The sequence below is a fragment of the Pelodiscus sinensis genome, chromosome 3, assembly GCF_049634645.1.
Source record: "Pelodiscus sinensis isolate JC-2024 chromosome 3, ASM4963464v1, whole genome shotgun sequence".
Taxonomy (NCBI): domain Eukaryota; kingdom Metazoa; phylum Chordata; order Testudines; family Trionychidae; genus Pelodiscus; species Pelodiscus sinensis.
In genome coordinates this window covers 166,742,322-166,768,299 of record NC_134713.1, presented here as the reverse complement: position 1 = coordinate 166,768,299, position 25,978 = coordinate 166,742,322, and the positions used below count along the sequence as shown (strand labels likewise).

General features: G+C 40.7%; 1 protein-coding gene across 2 annotated transcripts in view; it reads right to left on the bottom strand.

Moving 5' to 3' along the window:
* LRPPRC (leucine rich pentatricopeptide repeat containing) overlaps window positions 1–25,978 on the bottom strand; it is a 163,366-nt gene that overhangs the window by 31,929 nt on the left and 105,459 nt on the right. For both annotated transcript variants that reach the window (XM_075925421.1, XM_075925422.1), the window contains exons 28-32: window positions 19,354–19,496; window positions 19,136–19,229; window positions 11,798–11,924; window positions 7,619–7,707; window positions 2,331–2,535 (exon numbers count right to left, since the gene is read on the bottom strand). In XM_075925421.1, the coding sequence (XP_075781536.1) occupies window positions 2,331–2,535; window positions 7,619–7,707; window positions 11,798–11,924; window positions 19,136–19,229; window positions 19,354–19,496 (658 nt within the window). The remainder of the gene's footprint in view (window positions 1–2,330; window positions 2,536–7,618; window positions 7,708–11,797; window positions 11,925–19,135; window positions 19,230–19,353; window positions 19,497–25,978) is intronic.

Genomic DNA, 25,978 nt, shown 5'->3' with positions numbered 1-25,978 from the left:
GATATTTTTTCTGATCCTGAATGCCTGAAGCAGATATCTGCTATGTTCTACAAATCTACAGCTCTCTCTCACAAGAGTGGTTTGAAATAAAAAAATACAAAGACATAAGAAAACAACAGAATGTGAGGACTATTTCCAACAGAGGTATGTTTTGTTTTAAAAACTTTCTGATCTGAAACTATGTAAAGTCACAAACCAACATGAAAGTTAAAATAAAAATGCCAAACCATAGATCTATAAATCTGAGACAAAGAATATGGATGATGTTTGCAGACAATTAGAATTGTAGTCCGACAATAGTATGGCAAGTGGATTTTTACAAAGTACTTTTCTTATATAGGGGGAGGGATAGTTCAGTGGTTTGAGCATTGGCCTGCTAAACCCAGGATTGTAAATTCAATCCTTGCGGAGGCCATTTAGGGATTTGGGGCAAAAATTTGTCAGGGATGGTACTTGGTCCTGATGTGAAGGCAGGGGACCGGACTTGATGACCTTTCAAGGTCCCTTCCAGTTCTAGGAGATAGGCATCTCCATTAATTTATAGATTTTACACTGATGAAAAACAGATCAGTAGTTATCCATCAGGCATGGTACATTCTTCAACTACTCCAGATTGCATCTCCATAAGCCAGGACTCTCCTAGATCACAGATGTTCCAGGATCAGAGAGTATAGGTGTGCTGCAAAGGGTAGAGGGTGCCAGGAGCCCAATGCATGGCTCAGTTAGGCTGCCCAGGAAGCTGATGTGCTGCTGGGGGAGGGGGAAGGGAATAGGCATGGGTCAGGAAGTCCAGAATGCGGCTCAGCTGGGCTTCAGGAGAAGAGGGAGGAGATCCAGTGAATAGCCAAGCTGCCCAGGGGAACCAGGAAGCCCAGTGGGGTAGCAGAACAGGGGTAGGGAGGATTCAGACTTCAACAGTCTTTGCGTCAGACCCTAAGTGAGCACAGTAATATTATGCACAATAGTTGGAGAGAGGGTGTACTGCAGGTTGAATTTCTCTTGCCTGGCATAATTTGAATTAGCCCGATGTCCACTTTCCCATAAAATTTGTTTATAGCCACCAGTCCTAGTTTGCAGAGTTCTGTGCTGTTATTTAGCTCTGACTTACCCCTAAATGTCTTTCTTCTAAGAGCCCAGTCAACAGCAGGAATGTTAGTGCACAGCTGTTTAAATGATTAATCAATAAGACTAGGCTTGCTGCTTAATCCAAACAACTACACACATTCCCCCCTTGCTGCCTCTGATGCAGAGGCTGCAGAAGAGGAGAGGCAAGGCAAGAGCTAATGCTCAGGGGAAGCTGGCTTTTAAGCTGACTCCCTGCTCTTGCTGTTTCCCGTAGAGCCACCTGCTCCCCCTACCCCTGCTGCCTCCCACAGAGACAGCAGCATGGTGGGTATGTGCAAAGGGCAGCGCTTGGGGGGAGAAAGCTTAAAAGTCTTCTCCTCAGAGTGCCAGCAGTGGGTGGGAAGGAGGAAGAGGGGACAAGGGCTGCTACCAAGCATCTGTGGGGAGCTGAGATTCCCGTGGACAGGCGCTGCTGCCACCCTACTGCACTGCACTGCACCAGTGGTTCTGAATTGCTTGGGGACGCGTGGAGGGAGGGAACATATGGACCAGCAGGAGGTGCCAGGTGACCCATGGGGGAGGGAAGGAGGCATATGGAGATCCCCATCCCTCTGGAGCCCTACCAGAAGGGTGTGCCTGCTGGCCCGCTAAGAGGACTGATACTGGCCCTGAGGTAAACTGAGTTTCAGACACCAGCTACAGAGGGAATTTGGGTGTGTAGGATTTGATAACTACATATATTTTTACATTATCTCACTCAAAGTCCCCCCACAACTAGTAGTTGCCAGTCAACACCTAGGTTTCAATAAATGATCTCTAGGCTCCAATGTGCACATAAAAGAAACCTGAACAACAGCCAACCTGGCAAAAATCTAGTATCCATTCCATCTTAGGCCATGTCTATACTAAACACAGGATTGACGCTGCAGAGGTCGATCTTTTGGTGTTCAATTTAGCACATCTAATAAAGATCTGCTAAACTGAACGCTGAGGGTGCTCCCATTGACTCCAGAAATCCTTGCAGTTGAGAGGAGTAAGGGAAGTCAATGGGAAGAGTTTCTTCTGTCAACCTCCCACTGTGGGAATGCTGGAGAAATTCGGCTTACAGTACATTAACTCCAGCTATGTAAATAACACATTTTAAGTGGACCTTCTGGTTTAATATAGACCTGCCTTTAATGAAGGAAAAAAACTGAAATAAGTGGCAACAGTATATTTTCCTCTCCTTTTATGAAAAGAAACATATCGACCCTACAAGTACTTACTTCTTGATGTGAGCCAATACAGTGTTATTGACAAAAAGCATGCGAGATAAACCAATGGAAACTGCCAGGTTTTCTACCATCTTCTCAACTGTACGTACGCTCTCCACATCTCCTTTCATAGCCAGAGCCTGAATGAGCCGAGTCACAGCTAGTCGAGTAGGCACCATGTCATTTTCAAGGACTGCTTTCAGAGTAGATATAGCATCTAGTCAGGATGAAAAGGGGGAAAAAATTAAGATTTTAGTTAAAAAATAGACCTTAGAGACATTATTAGCAGCATTACTTGTTCTATATATAGACAAACAACCCTAAAACAGCTGCAGTTAAATGAAACATTAAATGAATATATAAATGAAAGTCTCAGCAGGGTTTTTTCATGTTTAGCAGTTAGATAAAGGAAGATAAAATCCCCCAAACCTTGTTCACTGGAAAACCTTGACAAGATTCCAAAACTATCTTTTTCATACATCACACCCAAAGGAAATGATTTTCCGACATACACCTCACTGAAACCAATAAATTTTTAAGTTACTGTGCTAAAACAGACTGTAACCACAGTTTTCCTTGTTATGAAACCTTTGCCATTGGAGATATCGGATACCCTAGCAAAGATAATTTGTTTAAAATGAAGTGTATCAAATGAGTTAAAATCACTAGAATCTAGTAATCACACCCATTTTCTATTCAATAGGCTTTAGAAAAAATACGATATTGAATAAAGCTATCTGATATGAATTTACACACAAGTATAAAATCTAGACATCAGTTACCTGTGAAAGTTAGTCTTGCCAACCTACAAAGCAGTAAAACCTCATTAACAACATGCTTCAGTATCAATCCTCAGACATGAATTTAAAAACAAAGCCACTCATTCCCGTCTTGTAAAAACCTCTCTCAGCTTACCAGCAGATAGAAATTATTACCTTTGATTAATCCTAACACAACACTCTCTCTCACACACGCACACTCTAACTCTGTCATGTTAAAATTAAATAAAAATATTGTACAGCATACCTAAACTCCACAGCAAACTCCCAACTTTGTTTTAGTTTTGAGAGTCTTAAGCAAAGACATGTGGGACAAGATTCCTACAATCTGAAAACTAAACTGAATTATTTGCTAGTTTTAAATTTTCCTCCCTATCACAAGTGCTGCCCATTAACAATTCATATTAGGGAAATAACAGTGTAACTGTTTAAATGGTTAACCAATAAGCATGAGTTTATGGAATACCGTAATGGTTACACACTGGCTCCAGGCATGATGCAGCTCCCAGTATCAGAGGAAGGAGTGCAGGATGGCAGCTGACTCCCTGGGCGCAGAATGGCAGACGGGAGCCGGTTGACACCCCACCCTGTGGGCTCTGCAGTAAAAAGCTTATACTGAGAGCCCACAGTACAGCCAGCTCCCTGGGAGCAAGAACAGCAGCTGGCCCAGCTCATGAGGAGCTGGTTGTGCTACAGCCTGCCGTATGTAACCGCTAAGATTTCCTCCACCTCCCCACCCCCCCACTCCTCGGTCCCATGGTTACACAGTTGCCTAATTAACCACTTTTTAACATTCCTAGTTCAGATGTTGCTTGATTGCCCTGCTCAGGAACAGGATACTTTAGGAAGAACATAAACCCAGCAACACTGCGAAAAACTACTTGCTACTAAGCAACACCAAATGCATATGTCCTCCTTAGTCCTACGCTATAACAACTCTTAAAGTTCTTGCTATTCCTAATGTGAATTCACATTTTTAGAACATTTGTCATAACCAGTGTTTACCTTCTTATCTGACCATGTTTTTCCTCTACAGCAGTGGTCTTCAACCAGATAAGGATCTACTGGTAGATCCTGGAACCTCTGACAGGTGATTCTAACTGGTTTGTCCAGGAAACTATCAAATGCTGACACTTCAGCTCCCCCTCCCCACACTGCTGTGCTGCACCTGCCCTCTACCTTGGAGCTGCCCTGGGGAACCTCCTGATTGCAGTGAGGGGTGGGAAAGAAAGAGAGGAAGACACTGAGGTCAGGATGTCCCCTTTCCCCAAGCCAATCTCTCACCACACAGGGGGGACAGGATAACAGGGCTTGGGATGAAGGAATCTTGCTGGCACAGCATACTTAAAGGGGCAATGTGAATCTCTGTCCCCAAGTCCCTCCTGCATACAAACTCTCTCCCAGAGCCGGTCCCCCAACATCCTGCCCCAGCCTCGGGGAACAGAGGGGGGATGGAGTGAGCAAGGCGGGGCCTCTGAGAAGAGGCAGGGCAGAGGGAGGGGAAAGGGTATTTGGGTTTGAAATAGATCCTGGATTGCACTTAAATTCAAAAAGTGATTTTGTGCTTAAAAAGGTTGGAGACCACTATTCTACAACCTGGAATCCCAAAAGAAAGCTCTTTCAAGCAGCATTACGCTCTACAAATCTTTTTACAGTACAAGTGTACACGGCATGTTTCACAGAAAAGTATGACAGTTAAAAGATGGAAAGGGATTCTTGCAACAAAGTGTGTAAATATATATGAAATACGATATATTAAAATCATAATATACTTATTGTTATTCTCACATTTTATTAGCTCTTTTTAGAGACTTTTAAAAATTACATAGTATATTTAAATTTGGCGGCAGCATCCAGAAAGCAGGCCAGAACTGAAATCAGAAACAGGACATTAGATGAGGGTGGAAAAATTAAGAAAGTCTTTGCATTTTTGGGATGATCTGTGCAACAATTTTAGGAACACCTACACTAAATTATAACTTTTATTGAATGCTTATGAGTTTACACTGTCTTCGCATGTAATGGGGGCTAGAAACCCTTTTTGGTAATGTTAATGGAATCAGCACTTTTTCAAGCATCACAAATGCAATTAGTGACTGGAAGCAGTAAGTTTTGAAGAATAGAAACTATGCAAGTGACAAGATTAAGGAGAACATTCCAAGCCTAATAGGAGTTATTCCTAGAAACCAACACAAGAGAATCCTTGTTGAACCTCCCAAAGCCGGGACTCTCTTGTCCGGCAACATTCACAGTCTGTGAAGGCCACGGATGTTGCTGGACCAGAGTCCTGGGAGAGTAGGGTCTGCAGAGTCCTGGCTGGGCCAGCAGTGGCTAGGCAGGGGAAACCCCAGTGTCACCGGGCCAGGCAGTGTCTGGAAGCCTCCGTCCTCGCTGGGGAACCCCCGGCCTCAGTGGGGTCAGGCGATTGCAAGGGCTTTGGAACACTGAGCACTCCTTAGCAGCAGTGGGAGAACACTGGCCTGAGAGCCCTGGCTAGGGAACCCTGGTGGAGGGGTCGGGCAGCAGCTGGGAGTCCTGGCCCCAACAGGGGAATCCTTGGTGGCAGTGGAGCTAGCCGGGAAACCCCAGGAACTCTTGGCAGCAGCAGGTTCAGCAGCGGCCAGGCGGCCCTGGCTGGGAATCCCCTGGGGCAGTGGAGCTGGGCCACAGCAGCAGGACAGGTGGCGGCCGGGTGGCCTCGGTACTGGGAAACCCCAAGGAACCCCCAGCAGTGGATCACTGACCAACCCTGGTCCAGGACAGCTCAGGTCCCGAGGCTGCCAGACCAGGGAGGTCCAACCTGTATCAAGGGAGCATTAAAGGGAATGAGGTGCATGGAAGGAGGAAGGATTTTTTTCAGCAGAATGTTGCATAGAATTGAGGAGGTGCAATGAGTGAATCTGGATTGCCAAGGGAAAGAAGTTACAACAGTCATACGAAGAGATGTGCAGAGTATTAGACAAGGTTTCAGTAGTGGGTTATGAAGAAAAGGAAGAATTCTGGTGATAGTATTAAAGGTTTTGCAATGTCTTTCTATCAACATGCTGAACTGTGGAAAAAGAAGAAAGGAAATGAAAGAGGGAAATAAAATATAACAGCTAGGTTGCAGGCCTGTGGGACTGCAAAAATAGAGGATTGTCAATAATAAGAGCTGAGTTACAGATGGGAAGAAAAGGAGGTCCATTTCAACATTCTGAATTTGAGCTGGTCCTTGCATGCACATATTGAGGGAAAACAAATGACATGAGATTGTATGGAAAAGGAATTTGAAAGCAAACGTATTTTTTTTTTGTTACTGTTTAGCAGAAAACAGATTGACATGATGTATCTCACTTATTGCAGAAGCATTTTAACATAGGCAATGGCTCACACAAATATAGTACAACATCAAAGTATAACGGAGTGAATTAATTGAAGGATGATTTGGCAGATGCAAATCTGAATTTTCTTCCACCAGATTAAAATAAAATAGCTCCCCGTTTTGAAATTTTTGTTTACATTTAGTTCCTCTTTTTTTTTTTTAAGAGCAGTATTGGAAATACATTAATAAGACAATTTATACTCTTGGGCAACTGCTCTGACTCAAAAAGTAATACTAGCTGTTTGTGCAGGGTTTTCCACTCCCAAATAATGCAGTTTAGAAGATTTTAGAAACCAAGTAAATTAAACCACAGTAAAAATTTTAATGGAAGAATGTGTACACACACTCAGAGTGCCAGATTATTCAAAAGTGCTCAGAAAAAAACTGAAAGGTTAACTTTACTAGCCATGTTTAGTCCTGATGCTTCACCCACTTCCTATTATTCCTAATACCCCCAAAAAAAGATATCAAGCTACAAAACAAATGATGCTGAACAGCTGAAAGTTGCATAATGGCATGTTTTCCACCATCTTGTCCCACCCATGTGCTTCTTCAACCACCATTTCTGTTACAATATTAAATAAGAAAGTAAAGAAAAGTGCAATGTATATTTCTATATTATTGGTACTGTGAACTATTAAAAAGTATTAGATTGATTTTTTAAAAAAAACTAATGTTATAATCATTTAGTGCACAATCATGTACATTTAACACTCAATTTAATTCATCTGATATCTCACACAACCAACACAATATGAAAGAAGCAACTGCTGGGAATTGTTTCAGATGCTCTAAAGTATGTTAATTTCTAAAGCAAAATGACTTGTGCTGTGAATTTTAACGCACTTGAAAGCCTGTACTTTCTCTCATTCTGGAGCACAAATTTTGCATGTCTGAAGAGCTGTGATTCATCTTAAGAAAACCCATCTTGTGTTAAATGGAATGGAAACTGGACTAAGTGGTCAAATGACAAGTACATTCATATTCAAGCTGTATTATAAATGCATGTACAGTAATTTACGTCTCTCAGCTACCACAAAAGGCTCTTGATAAGCAGGTAATTTGCTAAATGGACTCCTTTATCCAAGTATTCGAAGGGCGTTACAAGAAAAATCTGCAGAGGCATTAATGTGACGTAAAGGTCAAGCATTGTGACATACCTTTCAAATAATCCCGCCTAACTTGCGTTATGATGAGGAGGCTGCTGGCAGCATCGTTCAGTGTGAAGCCCTTGATGTGGGTCTCAGCGCTAAAAGAAGCAGACATTTAGAAAGGAATTACTGACATGCTTCTGATACGATAATAAATGGTTGAGCACCAAGGTGAAATTATAAAAACTACTGTTCGTATGTTAAAAATATTGCTGCAAAATATCGACCTGGAGACAGCTTTTGTGTTATCCTGTCAATGGTTATAGAAGGATAATTTTTTTTTGCATTCTGACAGATGACAAAGTTGGAAGTGAGCAACAAAAGAAACAAAGTACAAGATTTTTTTTTTAAACAATCGGTTCAGATTCTTGAATGCTGACATATTAGATGACTAAAATAACTGCATGCCCTGCATTGTTCTGTTGTATCCTAAGCTGGATACTTTTTCTTCTTCTTCTAAGTCACCATAATTATAAAATGTAAAACTATTCTTTCAGCAATAAAAATGAAACATTTATTTTCAGCACTGTATATTTTAAATATAAACTAAAGCATATTATGAACTAACACCATATTATTTGGTTGATTAATTTTCAAATTTCTGTCATCTAGAAGTATACAGTTTTTTAAACTGAACATATTTCATTTGCTGCCTTTGCCATGTTAAAATTAAATTTCATTTGTCAATTTTGTGTCCCTTGCAATGCAAAAAGTCACACATCTATGGCAAAGAGCACTTCAATATTGCTTTTCATAACCTAAAACGTATGCTTTTAATGAAGACTAACCAGCAATCTCATCTATTTTACATTTGCAAAATGTTCCTATTTCTAATGAAATTTAAGCTCATTTTTAATACATAAAGATAACTTTACAAAAGATTCATTTCTAGATTACAAAATCTCCCCCCACAAAAAAGGGGCACTGCCATTTGCCATATCAGCAATCAAGATAAACCTCAATGATCATCTTGTGGCAAACAACTGAGCAGCCTACCTACTTGAATTTATGAGCTGAGCGGATTGGGAGGTAAGCAGGGTCATTGCTAAATTATTCTCATCAATCCCAAGAAAATCCTTCACAGAGTACACAATACGACTATCCTCTCAGTCACTTTCAGCTTCTAGGACTCACAAATGCAGTCACTGGACTCAGGATTTTCTTACTCTCCCAACCAATCCTCTTAATCCCTGCCTAAGCACCCATTGCTCAGTTCCGCTTTTTCCCCCCTTTGTCCCATCTGTCAAAGCCCTTAAGTCAACAATTCATGTATGAGACTGTAAATTACATATAACAAAGGATTTACTTTCTCCAATCTTTAGTGTGATTAAATAGATGTTAGTCACTATTACAGCACTAATCCCTCATTCCAATACTACTAAATTTCTTTTTTAAAACTCTTGAACTAAATGCAGTACACACACCTAAAATTCATTAGAATCATAAGGCAGCAACACTTTGGTTGCACCAAGATATCAGAAAACTCCTGGACATGCTGCTTCCTTATACCATCATCTTAATTCAACATTAGTCCTTTCCAGCCCTAATACCAAGATATTAATTTTAAAAATAAAATTGTTTTTTATGTTAAAAATGCTTGTTAGGCTACTTACACTATTACAAACAAATCATACAATGTTCTCTAAATATTTGTAAAATTTCAAATTTGGCTTCACACAGGAAAAAAAAGCAAGTCTATACAAATGAAACTACCTTTCACATCTTTTAGTGTAAATATTGGGAGAGAGAAAATTTTCAGGCCACTGCACACAATTAGGAGTACTTGTAAGAATACTCTTTCAGTAAATGAGATTGTTAAAATTGACTCCCATGTTCCCTAAAGTTTACAGCATACAGAAATTTGTCAAGCATACACAACATGTGTCCTAAATTGTTCACACCACAGATAGCCTTTCGATTCCATTCACTATTTTGATATACCATCTAGGCATTTTTAGAAAAAAAGTTTGCTTCCGCAAAGTAATTTTTAAAAATCTAAGTACTTATAATTTTACTCCTTTGTTACTGAAAGGCCCATCCATATATTGTTCAATCATTATCCTGTAAAGAAATACCAGCAAGAGTTAATCAGTATGGGCTCATTAAGACTGCCATTATGGGTATTTCAGAAGGGTACACTTTTCTGAACTACTCTGCCAAACAATGTATTGTTTATTACTTTAGGTTTAGAAGTCTGACAAATTAGAATGGAGCTACTGGCTAAATCCTACTTCCATTTCTCCTAATGCCAAGAACTTTTTAAGGCACAATCGTGAACATTATTTTATTTTTGAGTACAAGGGGGCTGTGCCCCCTGCTCGCTGTGGCTGCCAAACCTGGCTCTCCTCCACCCCCAGCTGTCAAGGAGCACCGCAGCCAGTCTGGGCTCCTTCTCCCACCCCCGCCCCGCCAGCCCGGGCCCCTTCTCTCCCCCACAAACCTAACCCTTCCCTCAGGCTGTGGAACACGTCAAGCCTGACTCTAAGCCCCGTGGCTGCGGAGACACAGGGGTGCTTGCCCTGTGTTTGGGAGCACTGTAGCCTTCTGAGGTGGGGAAAACAGCAGTGCAGGGGGGCGCTGTCCCAAGATCTCCCCCATGTGGTCCTGCCTGCCTTGCTCACCACCCCAACCCTTCGCACAAAGCCCAGTGCCACCCGTCCGCCTGCCAGGAGTGCAAGGGAAGGAGCTGACAGGTCAGTGTAGCAGCTTGCCCAGGCAGCTCAGGGAGCTGCAGTGGAAGGGGTGAGTCTCCACAGAGGCAGCCGGACTCTGGGCAGTTGGGCACCGCAGTCTGGCTCCCCAAGAGCCTGGCAATGGGGGAGCCCCCAAGAGCCTGCTGCAGGCACATAAACCCATCTGGGAGCCCCGCTCCTAGCACCTGTCCCCAGGCTGCTGTCCTGAGCACCGCACCGCCCTCTCCGCTCCTGGACTGTCACGACTGCGATGTGGGGCCTGTCAGCTCCTATGCCATGTTTCTTGGCACTGTAAGCCCTGTGAGGTGAAGGTAGAGGAAAGGAAGTAGGGGCTTGGTTTAAAATAGCAATTCCAAGTGGCGAGGGGAAGCAGCAAGGTCAGGCTAGAGCTGGGATGGGGGAAGGGGAAAGAAAGGGAGGAGGCAGGTGGGATGCAGAGTAACGTGATAACCTCTCTCTGTCGTCCCACAGAATTTTTTTTTTTTTAATAAAGAGAGAAAATATATGAATATACTATATTTTGGAGCATTTTAAAAAAAACTAGAAACTAAGTTTTTGTGGTGACACACATTGTTTAAAAATCACAAAGATATTGTATGTAACCAGTTCATAATTTTCTTTTAGATATATATGCTGCACTTCTCTCCATTGTTCTTGTTTTAACCCCCAAAAAAGGTATCACACTGCTTTTAAATTCCTGCTCTCCTCAAGCTTCCTTTGATGACATAATCTACCAAAATTAAGTTATTACTTTCCTACTTTTCAATAAAGACAATTTTAAAAATGAGTCCTTATTACAAGGCACCTTTTCAGTTAAATATTTTAACCATTTATGCAACTCTTTTTTTTAAAATCAATTTTAAAAGGATAGTAATCTCATCATATAATCAGATTTCCAGACTGTTTAACAACCCGACTTACATTGGTGACACTGCTAGCTAATCTATACCTTTAGTAACTAGAGTTACTAAAACTTCAGAGGGGTAGCCGAGTTAGTCCGTAAAAACAACAAATAGTCTAGTAGCACCGAAAAGGATAACAAAATGGTATCATGAGCTTTCGTGGACACAATCCACTTCTTCAGATGACAGGAGCATTGGAAAGTCACTTTTGGAAGTTACTAAATCACTTTTGAAAATGGGATTTAGGTATTTTAAGATTTTACCCTAATTTAGTAGGATCATGTGTTAGTAACTAGCATACAACAAGAGTTATATGCAGTAGTTAAAACACATGGTACAACTACATGATTCAATGAAGTCAAAACCAAGGCTAGGTGAAAAAAGAATATTTCGATACTGTGCACACTTCTTTTCGATTTAGGACATATAAAAGACCAATGCATTATTCACTATACAATTGTGTTTCCAACTGGGGCCCATTTTTTTGTTAGGAAGCTAGGACTTTACTCTAAAGGAAATACAATAATTTTCATGCAACATAATGAGCAGACAGTTTTAGAACAGAGCTATGGGTTTAAAAAACAAAAACTTACATGTTTTTCACATTGATGGCTTTCTCAAGACAGCCTTCAGCCAGCAATGCTTTTATAAGAATGGAATATGTAAAGGAAGGAAACATAATATCTTTCTTTTGTTCTTCCAGTAAAATATTGTATGCCTCTACAAAGAGAAAAAAAAAACCAATTGAGATGTCACATTGCATTGAAGTGGCATATAAAGAGCATTCACATCTCTTTTTATTTACAAAAAGACGGCATCTTAAACATAAATCTATTCCTCCTTTTCTTAAATCTTTTAGTCTAAAGCTATATTTTAGAAAATTGTTGGTTTTCCCAGGTTTGAATGATTACTCCTATCCACAGAGCCAAAAGTTGTAGGTTTCTAAAAATGTATATATATTTAAATTGTTTCCTATAAAATCCAGATAAGTTACATTTTTGCTTACACTCAAAAAAACAAGTCAGATAGGCTAACTCTAAAAAAAATGTTTCAATCCTCTTTCCTGTAGTTCGTTTACAATAAAAATCACCTCCAAACAACTGTTCATGAGAAAGAGAGAACTAACGTTTTTTGAAGCAACACCTAATTCTGGGGTAGATAGTTACAATGTTTGGCGCATCATCACAACAGCATTCAGCCAATATAGGCAGGGATTCCATAACTGGGAGATCAAATGTTTGGCTACGACAAGATTTATGTAAAAACATACAATTTACAAATATACAGATATTTAACAAGTAAACTAAGCTGCATTTGTTTGACTGATTAGCAGTTTTATTTCACACATTCACAATAACTGTCAGTGTATGAAAAGACGTCCCCCCAAAAAAAGAGAGAGACAGACAGAGAGAGAGAGAGAGAGAGAGAGAGAGAGAGAGAAAAGATAACCATACTTTTTAGTCATTTATTTTTTGAAACAAGATTATGCAGCTGTAAACATCCAGCAGAAATGGTTATCCAGACTACAGTGAATGCTAGAAAACTGCAATGAAGAACACACAAAAAATTTAATATCTGGAACTGTGCAGCTGCATGTTACATGTGACATACTGAAATATAAAAACTAGGAGCTCAAACTTTAAGCTATATCAATATTTAGAACATATTCTTAATAATAAATAAGATTAACATTAAAATGTAATGCATCAAATATGAAAAATACTTTTGCTCATACTTGTCATGGGAAGGGGGAAATAATTTGTTTGAATTTTAACCTCAAAGGAAACACAATACAACCAAAGGAAACTTCAGGACACACCTTCACCAATTTTTCATGCACAGTCTCAAGACTGCAAGTGTGACCATACCGTCTTGTCTGAACCTGATGATGACTTGACTCTAAGGGCATGTCTACGCAGCAAAAGCTGTCCATGAGTCTTTCCAAGCTAGACTGAATCTAGCTAGTGTAGGTAACAATAGTATTAAAGACCATGCAGCAGAGGCTTCAAAATAAGATAGAAAGCAGAGTCCAAGGCCAATGCTGGGCTTGTACTATCTGTGCTGAAGCAGTACTATACTTTCTTCATTGCTACTGTGCTAGTTGGATTCAGACTAGCTCAGGTATGCTGAACTATGTACAACTTTTGCTGTGTGTAGACATACCCTGAGACCACATTTTGAGATTTTAGAAAGATTTATTCATTGAAACAGGGCATTTATGCTGAAAGATCCCCGTCTTGACCGCATTTTTTCCCCGAAAACACGGCTTCTTAAAAAAAGCGCGGCCGCCATTATATAAATGAAGCACGGGAAATTCAAATCCCAGTTTCATTTACAATTTCGATAAGTCTAATTTGCATCCCTTTATCAAAAAAGATGTAGTTTGGATGTACCCTTAGTGGGCATATGCTGCCTGCATGATTGGAGAATTTTTCACTTAGCACTCAGCTGTGGAGCCTCCTGAAGTGGCGCCTTTGTAGCATGGTATATAAGACACTGCCGACGCCTCTTATTCTAAGAGAGAGGAGGTGGGTGGGATTTGGAATGGGCATGAGCAACACATCTTGAAGAACAATAGTATGAAAGGAAGGTAAAGGTTTTTTCTTCCTTTAATTGCTCATGTGCATTCCAACAGGTGACTCACCAGCAGTTTAGAAAGGACTAGGAGGCCCCAGGGAGGAATCAAGTTTTTGGAATCAAGGTCCAGGCCCTTTAGGAACTTTCCTACCATAGGATTTTCAAAAATCCTTTCCCTGAATGCAAAATAGAGGGGGCTGCAAGGTGGACCCTAACAGATGAAATAGCTAATCCCTGGTGCTTTGGGCACAAGAAAGGAGGGAAAGCAACTGGACAGAGTATCCTACCACCACAATGCTTAGAACTCAGCGGTCTGAGGTTCCCAGCTTGGGAACTGGTGCTCCGCCCTCAGGTGCATCCTCAAAAGTTGGGTTTTGAGCCTGGGAATTGCTTAGGGCCTCCCAGATCCTGGTCCAAGTTGGAGAGAGGCTGGCACCATCAGTGATTCTGGCCTCAGTGCCTGGACAAGTTCTGCCTGGCTTGACCAGAACAGAAGCAGGCAGGAGCCGGTGGTCTAAAGGACTTTCTCTGAGGTATGGATCCTCAGACATGAGAGAGTCATTTCTTCAGGCTGTGCAGGTGAGATTCCATATTTTCTGCAAGCAGCCAGAAGCAGTTAAAGGGGCAATCTTGCAAAGCTGTCTGGACCTCCAGAGGAATACTTGAGACTTGCAGCCATGAGCCCCTTCTCATGACGACGACTGTGGACATAGTATGGGAGGCGGAGTATGCTGAAGGTCCTAGCAACCAGCTTGCCCTCCTCGACCAGTGTGGTGAACTCCTGACACGAGTCAGGAGGAAGAAGCTCCTGGAATTTGGCAAGGCTGCCCAAGAGTTAAATGAGTAGCAGCTCAACAGCGTTTCCTGGCTGGCCCCCATAATTGTAAAACCCCTGCAGAATAGACCTTATGCACAAAGAGATCTAGCGTTTTTGTGTCTTTCGATTTGGGCACCAGTCCACGTTGTCCCTAGCATTCCTTGTGATTTACAGTCTCCACCACAAGGGACCCCGACATCAGACATGCACAGAGATGTTCATAGCCCTTAAAGGTGGTGGTGGGGGGAGGGGAAGAATCAAGAAACAGCATTGAGACCTTTTATCGGTAGGGGGGTATGGATGTTGGGATTTGCCACAGCACCTTAGTATTATTATGGATAATTTTAATGAAGGGGAGGGCAACTTTGGAAGTGCCCTTCGGGACTATAGGGTCCGCATCCTCAACAAATCTAATCCACCTACAGCCTGAGGTTCTGAGCCACCCATCTTAAGAGGTCCTGGTGGCCCCAGCTGTCCAAGGTAGGGAGTGTGGTGGTTCACATACTGGCCACGGACTCGTCTGAGGACACCTGTAAGATGGGGACTTCAGAGGTCTCCCATTTCCCAAGTGCAACTGACTGGCGCTCATTGGGGTAGTTGAGGGGCAGAAGGAGTGGGGCTCACTGGTAGGTTCAGAAAGCAGGGAATGAGGCTCAGCAGGAGAGACTGGTCATGTAGGTGTTTGGGGTGGGTAGACAGGAGAGTAGTTCCCTATAAAGGGATCCCTCCCCCTGCAGCTGAGGAGCAATGGGTGAATGAAGTGGTGGAAAGAGGAGACTCTGCAGAGTTTCCTGCAGCTGGGGGTGTTTCTGACTCAGCCCTGAATGCCATGCAGGGAACAAGGAAGTCCTGTATTTCCCAGTCCAGCTGGGACTAAAAGCTGAACCTGGAACAGGGTAGGAGCCACCATCTGGGTCTTCCCCGCTTCCATCCCATACCCCACAATGATTTACCTCATTTCCAGCTGCCCCAGGCACCCAAAACATACTGCTGAGGTGGGTCACAAAATCGCTTTTGTGGCTTCTCTTTGCTTCCCCATTAGAAAGTATTTTTTCTGTGGGGAAGCAAAGAATTCTGTGGGGGACAAATTCTGTTTACGTGCGATGGCTCAGATTTCCACCAGGAGTACAAGAGATAATAACTGTACATATAATATACCAAGGATAACATCGTAGCCCCACTGAAATCAATGGTAGAACCCTATGTTTGCACGTCAGTTATTCATGGATGTGTGCAGTAGATATAACACTGCCATCTGGTGACAGGAATACTAGAAGAGCTAATGAGTTGAAGAGCTCCTGAGCTGTAAACCCATAAATGACAAGCCTCAATATTACTTCTACACCTCTGAGACTTCCAGAGGTTTTGGTTAATTAAACATAATACTAAAAATCTTAACTAGTCTTCATATCGTACCCTCAAAACTCTAGTTTCTATAACAGAAACATGGTGTAACTGTGGCTCCTGAGCCACATGCGAATCTTTTACAGTTAAAAGTGTGGCTCACAGAACAGCGCATCTCCCTCCCATTCTCTGATTACCAGACTGCCTGGGGGCGTGTGGGACTTCTGCTCTGTGGCAAGGTACTGGGGCAAGGGGTTTATGTACTGTAGTGTCTTGTCCCCAGCCCCACCAACCCGCCGCAGGGCTGAAGCATCATGCGCACCTTAGCTCTTAGACACCGAGGATTATATATATAATCCTTTTGGCCAACCTGCTGTAATTATTTTATTTTTTCCTTCTAAATGGGAAAATATTTCATAATTGCCTCACTGCTTGCCTTCTAAAAACAAAGTGGCATTATCTTCCATCAACTCTATTTGAGTTGCCTATCTGAAGCTGACTAAAGAGTCCTCAAATGGAGATCAGATTCCCAAATATGGATTATCAGTTTATTATTCCTCAAACTGTCATTTTTTCGTGGAATGCTGTGCTCAAATTACTCAAGTATGTTAGCATTCAAAAGAGTATCTGGCATAAAAATCGTATGTTGTATTATCACTTTAAAGTAGAGAAAGCTGTTAGAAATGTGACAATTCACTAATACAAAATTTCAATTCTCACAACAGAGTCACATTTGGCTCAGCAATGTCCTCTGATTGGACACATGCACACACTATCCAAAAGACCAATTTATAACAATGCAGAGTCAAGTCAGTAAAATGAACATTTTGTTTTGCATAAATAAAAAACCACGAAGAATGGACTTTTAAAACAGAGCCCTGCCAAGGAATTAATCTAATTATATTACTAATATTCTAAACTGATAAGTTCACCTTCTAATAAAAAGTCTTGAAAGAAAAAATTATACAATAACCTATTGTATTCATATCAAAATTACATTACATTGTTTACATAAAGTTGACAAGTGAATTTTTATAGGATTTTAAATACATGCACACGACACATTTCACAGTATTTTCAGCAAAATATTTTCCTATTAAATTCTCATTGTTAGTATCTGGCAGGTCTGGATCATCTACCAGGAACACAACAGAATGTAACTGTAAAATGAGCAATCACAATCTACGGGTAAATTCAGTTTCAAAGTGCTCAGGGTGATCAGTAATACATTGGTGCAGGGTTGTTGGGTTTTGTTTGTTTGTTTGTTTGTTTTAACTGTATATCTTAGAAGCGGGAACCTACCTCAAGAAATTCAAACCTTATTTACAAATAGGGGTAAAATTACAATTTTTTTAGGTTATAAAGGGCATTAAATCAATATTAACTATTCCCCAACACTTTCCAAAGAAAAAATTAATTAGTTCTGTTTTCAGAACCTGATCCTCCTAAGCTATATGCATTTTCAAGCCTGCCTTTTGATCCCCCAAATTTATTGGTATGAAAATTAACATTCTGAAGAAGCTCTTAAATCTGCCATAATACAGAAATTACTATTAATGTGCTACACAGAACACAACATGAGGGAGTGCACATGCTATATATCCTACATTTGTGTACACAGTTCATGTGTACATGTGCCTAACCACTCCCCCCTCCCCCCCCCATCAGGCCTCTGGGAGTTCAATGGTGCTTTAACATCAGTTTTTCCAGTAACCGAACAAAACAATTCTGTAGCAGATTGTAGTCTATGCTGTCTCAGAAATGAGACACTGAAACGGCGTAGGAGTCTGTAGTTTCAACCTGCAGAGTTTAATACTGGCATAGAGCTCCAAAAGAACATATCTGTAAGATTTAATCATCCAACAAATTACACATTAAAAGGAGCTGGCATTTTTCACCCAACTAATGAAGTTTCCTTGTGTCATATAACCATCAGCCATGTGTATTTAGGCTAAGGAGGAATAAAAACGGTCTTTAAAAGGTAAGGCCTATTCACCCTCTGCCCTAAAGATTGATAAAAACCTGTATTGCTGCATGATTTCCCTGGAGAGCATTTAACAGGAGGAAAAGAGAGGGCCAGTTTGGCTTCACTTTCCCCACTGGTTGGGATTCTTTAGAAAGGACCTGTAAATTTACAACCATTGTGAAATTTCAAGTTTAAATATCTGAATTCATAAAATGTTATGATTTTAAAAATACTATGTGAAATTGATCAAAATGGATAATGAATTTGGTAAGGCCCCAACGATAGCTTATCTTTTAAAAAGATATCTCAAATTAATTTACTGGCTTCAGTGGCGGACCCTGGAATAGTCCAATGTTTTTCAAGTTACTTTCTGTGTTAAAAACCTATACTTTATTTTTCTAGTCTGAATTTGTCTATATTCAACTTCGTATCACTGGATCTCATTATACTTTTTGTTGGCATATGAAAGAGCTGACAACTATCAAATCTGTTCCCCAAATAGATACTTGTAGACTGTGATCAAGTCACCTTTTAACTTTCCCTTGGATTATAGACTGTGCTCTTTACAGTCATATTTAAGACATGTTTTCCAGATCTCAAATATTCTTGTTGCTCTTTTTTGAACCCTTTCCAATTTATCAACTTTTTTTCCAAAGTGTAAACAGCAGAAATGGACATAGTAGTTCAGTAAAGGACTCTCCAATGCAGCATACATAGATAATACAGTCTCCCTAGTCATAGTTGATATTTTCTTGCTTATACATCCAAGGATTAGATACAGAATATATGAAATGAACAACCAGCACACAATAGCAATGGTTACTAAACTTTTTCTTTTTAAAATAAACCAGCACACAATAGCAATGGTTACTAAACTTTTTCTTTTTAAAATAAACCAAGCTATTTGGACAGTTATCAGTGCTGAGAGAAAGACCTCATATTGGTCTTTAACACTGATCTCTATTGTGATCTACTGATCACTATTGTTACCCCTCAATAGTTGACCAATACAACTCAGAAATGAATGTTATACAATGGATACTGCAGAACAACTGGATGCTGCACCCAGCACAGACTTGCCGGACAGATTCAAAAAATACTACTTGTAATTTTAAACCCTGGAGTCTAGACTCTATTATTGCATTAGGTGCCCGAGACTATTGGTTCGTTTTGTTGATTAATAAAACGTTTTTAAGCCAAATGAAAAAAGATGTGTTTTCAGTTTACCTTGGATATTGCCCTTTTTGCAGAGGATCAATATTTTCTTCTCAGGGTTATTTTCTGAAACAGGAGCTGATTCTACACAGTCTTCATACCAGATCTTTAAAACAAAGTAAATGGTTTAATTAAAATCATACAACATGAAGAGATATGGGGAAAAAAAGAATGATTCAAACAAAAGGAACACAATGTGGCACTTGTGTATAAAGTTAAACCCAAGTTACCTCAGGTACATCAAATGGTACTTCTTGACCATTGTTCTTAAGAATATCAGCTAGTAACCTTAATGTTCTCTCACGAGGAATAACATTTTCTTCCTGCATTTTAGTCCAAGTTGCATCAGCTCTTCGCCAGTCACTACTGATCTCTGAAAGACAAGATTCAGTCTTCACATCTAGTACACACTGATACTAATCCTACATTTTCAGTGAAAAACTATAATACTGAAAAAGTAAGCAAAATCAAGAATTAAATATATACAATAATTCTGGTTTTAGAAGCAGCCACATTCAAATTGATTTTTTACATTATCAGCGAGTGAGGAAGCTCATGTGCACACTTAACTTTATACATGCAAGTAGTCCATTAACTTCTTATTTTGCAATGTGCTTGTATTTGAAGAACTAGGAGCCTTAGACTTTAGCCATGAAACACTGGGAAACTTCAAAAATGACAAAAGAACATGCTAATTCTCTTTAATACAATGAGAGCTAAAGAAAATATTGACATAAAATGACTTTTTGACTTCTAATAATTTTTTAACTACCACTCCTTTTTGTTTACAGAATATAGTTCTCAAATTAACTCTTAAAAAGACTAGTCTGGAAATATCCCTTTTAAGGTTGTATGAATATGTTGATAATTTAGCAAGTGGTTCATCAATTCATTGTATGAATGATTTTCATATAATTAAGAAGGCACTGTTAATTTGAAATCTAGTACACTGAAAAACAGTTGAGCACAAGATCCCTTCTGTCTGAGACCCTATGTCGGTTTTGGTAGCTTTTTAATCACATGCCTCCATATTAAAAAAAATGATCCTTTTCAGTGTCGTAACAAACAGGAAATAGTGGAAACTTGAGTATGGACAAGAATACAAGCTGACCACCAAAAGTTCTTAAATGCATCAACTAAACAAACTGAAAACAAGCAACAATATGTAAAATAGATTCAAACAAGTAAAACAAGGAGTCCTGTGGCACCTTAAAGATTGACAGAATTTATCTGGGCATAAGCTTTTGTGGGCAAAGATCTATTTTGTAGATACAGACTAACTGCTAACCTCTTGGATACTTCAGATACAAGTGTGATTTTTACACTGATGTTTTCCTTTTAACCCCCCTACAAGATCTGAGGGTGCCGCCTAATTGTTTCTCTGAAAACTTACTGTTATCTGAAGAATTTGCTATATTTAAAATGTGGTGCAGATTCCAATGAATAAAAACAACTTTGTTCAAAGATCTTTTAAATGAAATTTTTAAGCTCCTTGAGAAACAGCTCTTCCAAAGGAAATTAGAAGCTTTGAAACTGCTATGTCAATAAATTAAGAGCTACTTAAGACAACATGTATATCTAGAGAGACCCAAAGCAACTCTCGGAGGTTCTAAATTTTCAAAAAGGAAAAAAATCCAGAGTTTTCTACCCGCTTTATAATCCTGTGCACTTGCTCTCATTCAGAACAATGAATGAGTGTCTAGCATTTTTACGTGACTATACAAAAATGTTAGCACACCCTTTCAAATGCAAAATCCCTTTTTTCTAAATCTCACATCTTAAAAAAAAAACCTATAGAGAAATTGTGGCTCTAAGATGCTGTCAGCAATGTGTGATGCCTTTGTACATATATACCTCGTGTGGGAGACTAGCATAGCAGAATGTTGGGTTGTGCAAGTCCTGTCATCCTGTTTGTCCCCATCTTTACACTTCTGGGAAGATGGACACTGCCTCAATCAATCTTCTGAAGTTTGATTTAGCAGATCTAGTAAGATCCGCTATATCAACCTCAGAAGGCACCCCTGCTGGTAGCCAGAACTGCTGCTCCTGCGAGAAGTAAGGGAAGACGATGGGAGCATTTGCTCCCATGTGTCTCCCACTGTGTGGATACCAGAGAAACTTGAATCAAGGTATGTCGACTCCAGCTACGTAAGTAACATAGCCGTTAGTGTAGGCATCACCTCTGTTGTTATAAAGTATGCAATGTTCTTTTCTTGAATGGCTCTCACTCTACATGATGGATTAGCGTCCAGTCTGGAAGGTGGGAATGAGGAGTCTTGCTTTAACTCAACAGACAGTGTAATATTGCTCTCCTGAAATTGTCTTTGATCTAACTGAAAAGTCAGGTGCCATAGTACTTATCCAAAGTCAGGAGGCTAGTTTCCAGATACGGGTACACTCCTGAAATAGTGACCCCAAGTTGTACTCTAGTAGAGTAAATCTTAACACGTGGAAGGAAAAGATATACCAGCCATTTGGAAGGAGACAGAGACATACTGCATAATCTGTTTTAATACCCTCTCAAAGGAAAGAGATAAACTTTATGCTACACTGAAGATGGCGATGAAGAGGTAAGCCAACAGAATAAAACCCCTTACTCTATCAATGTAAACTCTTGAAAACATTCAGAGTGTGTACTTTCTTCCCTGGAACATAACAAGGTTTATAAAAGAACAGAGGTAAACTAATGGACTGGGGTTCAATGAAATTTCAAGACCACTTTAGGAATGAAGTTCAGATGTCTCCAGACCACCTTATCTCTGTGGAATATTTTATGGAGAGGGAGGGAGTTAGAACTTGGAGATAATTAACATATAGTCTATGCAATGATAACTAAGACAACTATCTTTAGAGTAAGATAGTGCAAGCACCATTTTGAAAGTGGCTTGAAGAAAAGTTACATGAGCTTTGATAGGAGAGTAAGAATGCAATAATCTTTTCAGGAATCTAGATACTATGGGATGTGAGAAGACTGAACAGGTGGAAAATATGCTGATTGCTGCAAGGTGGGCCGTGATTGAACTTAATGAATGAAACATTTCTTACCTTATAATTTTCTGCTAGCAGCTTCTCTTCTCATTCATCACTAATAAATCAGCACCCTCCCTCACAACTTACACAATTTGGAGGCAGGTCAATGTTGTTGCTGGCAGTTTCAGAACTAAGCCCTGCTCTTCAGCATATGACACAAGAAGAGTTTTTCCAAAGCTTTAGAAACACTCCAGCAACCAATTATTAGCATTAATATATTAATTAACCTTAAGAAAGTTATAACCAAGTCTCCCTTGAAAGAAAAACATCAATGTGTATTCTGATAATTTACAGACTACCAGGATTGGTTGAATGAGGTGAGGAGCTGTTGATGGAATGAGATTTGTTGTTGTTACCAGCGTCTCCCCTTCTTTACTACTAAAGGGAAGCAATGATTAGTTAACCACAGAAATGGAGGGAAAGGGGGGAATTATAAGTAGAACTTAGTTATTGTTATAGTAGAAAATAGGCAGGAATTGAAAGTCTTACCCTCTTTCTTGCCCTTAATCAAGAACTTCGTAAACTGAGAATGATTCTGTAGAGCAGTGATTCCCAACCTTTTTCCCATGGAGGAACCCCTAAAATAATTTTTCATAGCCCGAGGAACCTCTACCTATGAAAATGTTTGCTTGGCCAGAAAAAGTTGACAGCAGGGAGCGCAATTCAATTACTGCTAAATTATTGTCAAGAAAATGTATCTGTAAAGAGCTGTTTTTTATATGTCAGCTTACATTGTACGAAAAAAAATTGTATTTATTTGTTCAATGATTTCTCACAGAACCCCTGACGATGGTCTGTGGAACCCCAGGATTCCGTTGAACCCTGGTGGGGAAACACTGCTGTAGAGTAATAGAAACTTATTATACAAATGTTCCTCAGATGTATACTTTTCCCAAATGCCCTCAAGGAATTTTGTGAATAGTTTTGCAGCGAAGAGACCAACTAGTACAGGATTTTAACATTTTACCTGCAGCATCTTTGTAGCCCTAAAGCTTTGGCACTTTGAATGTATGAAATGAAAAGGCTACAGCTGATGTGTGTACTCCATTTACTGGAGTAGTAATCAGAGCAACAGAAATGTTCATCTATGCCACAACCATCCACAGGAGTGCTAAGGACTAGATCAAAATGATGAGAAAACGATTTCCCAGCAATTGTGGGAAACAAAACTTTTCTTGAACAGAAGGATTTCTGCAGCTATAAAAATAAACTTTTCCTCATAACAGCACTAGTACTAGTGTGGTTAGATACAAGATTAAACTAATCCCAGAAAAAATGGTTACTAACCTTTGTAACTGTTAAATACAAGCAGTCCTGTGGCACCTTAGAGACTAACAAAAATATATAGTATCATGAGCTTCATGGGTAAAATGCACTTCATCCGATGAGTTGGGAGTGGAAACTACATAATTCAGAGTAACTTTGTAACTACTATTCTTCAAGATATGTTGCTTATGTGCATTCCAATATAGGTGTACATTGGCCTCATGCACCACCACTGGAAAGTTTTCCTTCAAGTGGTCTGGTGCCTCATGGAGTCACCCCTTCAAAGTGCCAATATACAGATCCTTACTGCCTTCTCAGTTACTTCTTGCCAACTCCCTCTGACAAAGAGGTAGGCAGGGTAAGAGGCTGGATTGGACATAAACATCCTGAAGAACAGTACTTATAGAAAGTGAGTTACTTTTTTCTTCTTTGGGTGCTTGCTCATGTCTATTCCAATGTAAGTGACTCCCAAGCAGATCTAGGACGAGGGCTCGTTAAAAAGCAGAATGTATTACAACTCTACCAAATCCAGCATCATCTCTAGACTATTGAATGATGGCATAGCTCAATGCAAAAGTGTGAACCAAATACCACTCTACAGATGTCTTGAATTGGGTCATGTGCCAAGAATGAAGGTGAAGATGCTTGTATCTTTGTGGAATGTGCCACTGGGTGAGGAGCAGGAACCTTCGCCAGGTTGTAGTTTAAAACATGGTTTAAACCATCTCCCGCCTGCCACCCCACACTGCTATCTCTGATTCAGAAGCAGCCCTGCAGAGCGGCATGGGGCTCCCCAGGAGTAGTTGTGTGGTTACATGATTATTCAATTAATTGAGATCTAGCATCCCTAGTGAGTGGCTTCCTATTTCCCTGAAAGGGCTTCTCAAACCAGTCCGGAGCATGCTGGCTTCAGTGTATTGTCCCATGGAACTTCCAGACCATATGATGTGGGCAACCATGATCCTGGGAATTCAGATCTGGAAAAGAATGCATGCTGATTGGTGTTTCCACCGAGGGGTCTAGAAGGGTGGTTAACCAGTGTCAATATGGCCAGCTCATGATTAAGTTTGTCCTTCCTATTTTGACCCGTAGCAGGACCTTGTATAGAAGTGTAAAGGGAGGGAATGAATAAGAGATGGTTCTTCTAAGGGAGAAGAAACCTGTCTGAAAGCACATCCAGAGTGTGATTTAGGAAGGAGCAGAACTGCAGACTTCCTGTGGTGCCTGGTCACAAATATATCCATACAGGGAACTCCCCACCTCTGGAAAACATTCTTCACGATGTCTGGGCAAAAGGACCACTTGTGATTGGAGGATTCACTGAGATATTCTGTGAATTAGTTTGATGCCCCCAGGGAAGATTGGAGGGCTTGAGCTGGATAGAGTGAGCTATGCATAATTCCCACAAGTGAAGAGCTGCATGGTATAGGTGAGAAGAGGGCACTCTACCCTGTTTATACAAAACATAAATATTGTGTTGTCTGTAAAAACCAACTGGCACTTGCCTTCTAGATGGAGCCAAAACACTTGTCAGGCAAGGTGCACTGCTCTGAGTTCCCTCGCATGAATGCTTAGCGAGGCATTCCACCTGTTCCGAGTACCTCCAAATGAGCCAGTGCAGTTGTTGAGTAGAGTAGAAATATTGATAGATGTGGCCTTGAGAATGGGATACCTGAACCCACTGTTCTTGAGTCCCATCACCAAAGGATAGTGTTGATTACCAAAGGGGGAAGCATGACAATCACGTCCACGCAATACTAGCCTTGTTGATATACTGATGCTAGTTAAATCTGGAGAGATCGGAGTCGCAATCTTGCATGCCGCACCATATAAGTGCATAAGGCCATCCACTCCAGAAGATGTAGACAGTTTCTTGCCACAATGGGGTGGTTTCTGAGGCTCTCTATGAATGTGGTAAGGCAGGGGTGGCCATCCCACAGCTGTTGAGCCACATGCAGCTCTGATTTAAAAAACAAAACAAAACAAAAAAAAACAACCCCGCAGCTCCTGCTGCTTCTTAGCTGCACGCCCAGACTGCTTAGGCCGGCCGCTCTACGCAACGTGCCACAGTGCCTGCTCATGGCCAGGCCGCTCTGTGCGCAGTGTCCCAGCGTGTGCTCATGGCCAGCCACTCTGTGCACGGTGTTCCAGTGCCTGGAGGGAAAAGCGTGTGGTGGCAGTGGCTCCGGGACCCAGGCATAAGGTTAGAGCCGGGTGTGAGGTGTGTATGCGCGCATGTGCTTGGCTTTGGAGGGGGAGAGAGTTGGGAGGGAGATTGGGTTAGAGTGGGGCAGGGGTGTGCCTGGCTCTGGGAGAGGGGAGGGGGATTGGGTTGAGGGAGGGGGATGCTGAAGCACCTTAAACTCAAAGTCTTCATGGATGCAGAATAAGGCAGCCACTGCAGATGCCACATTGAAATTCCAGGACAAAAAAAGAATCAGCATATATCTGGTTTACACTGTATTTCTTTAAAGAAAATTCAAAGGCTATTGTTTGCCAGGTTGAAGCAACTGTTCTGAGATACGAGTCTCTCCCTTATTGTTTTTGAACCTCTCATAT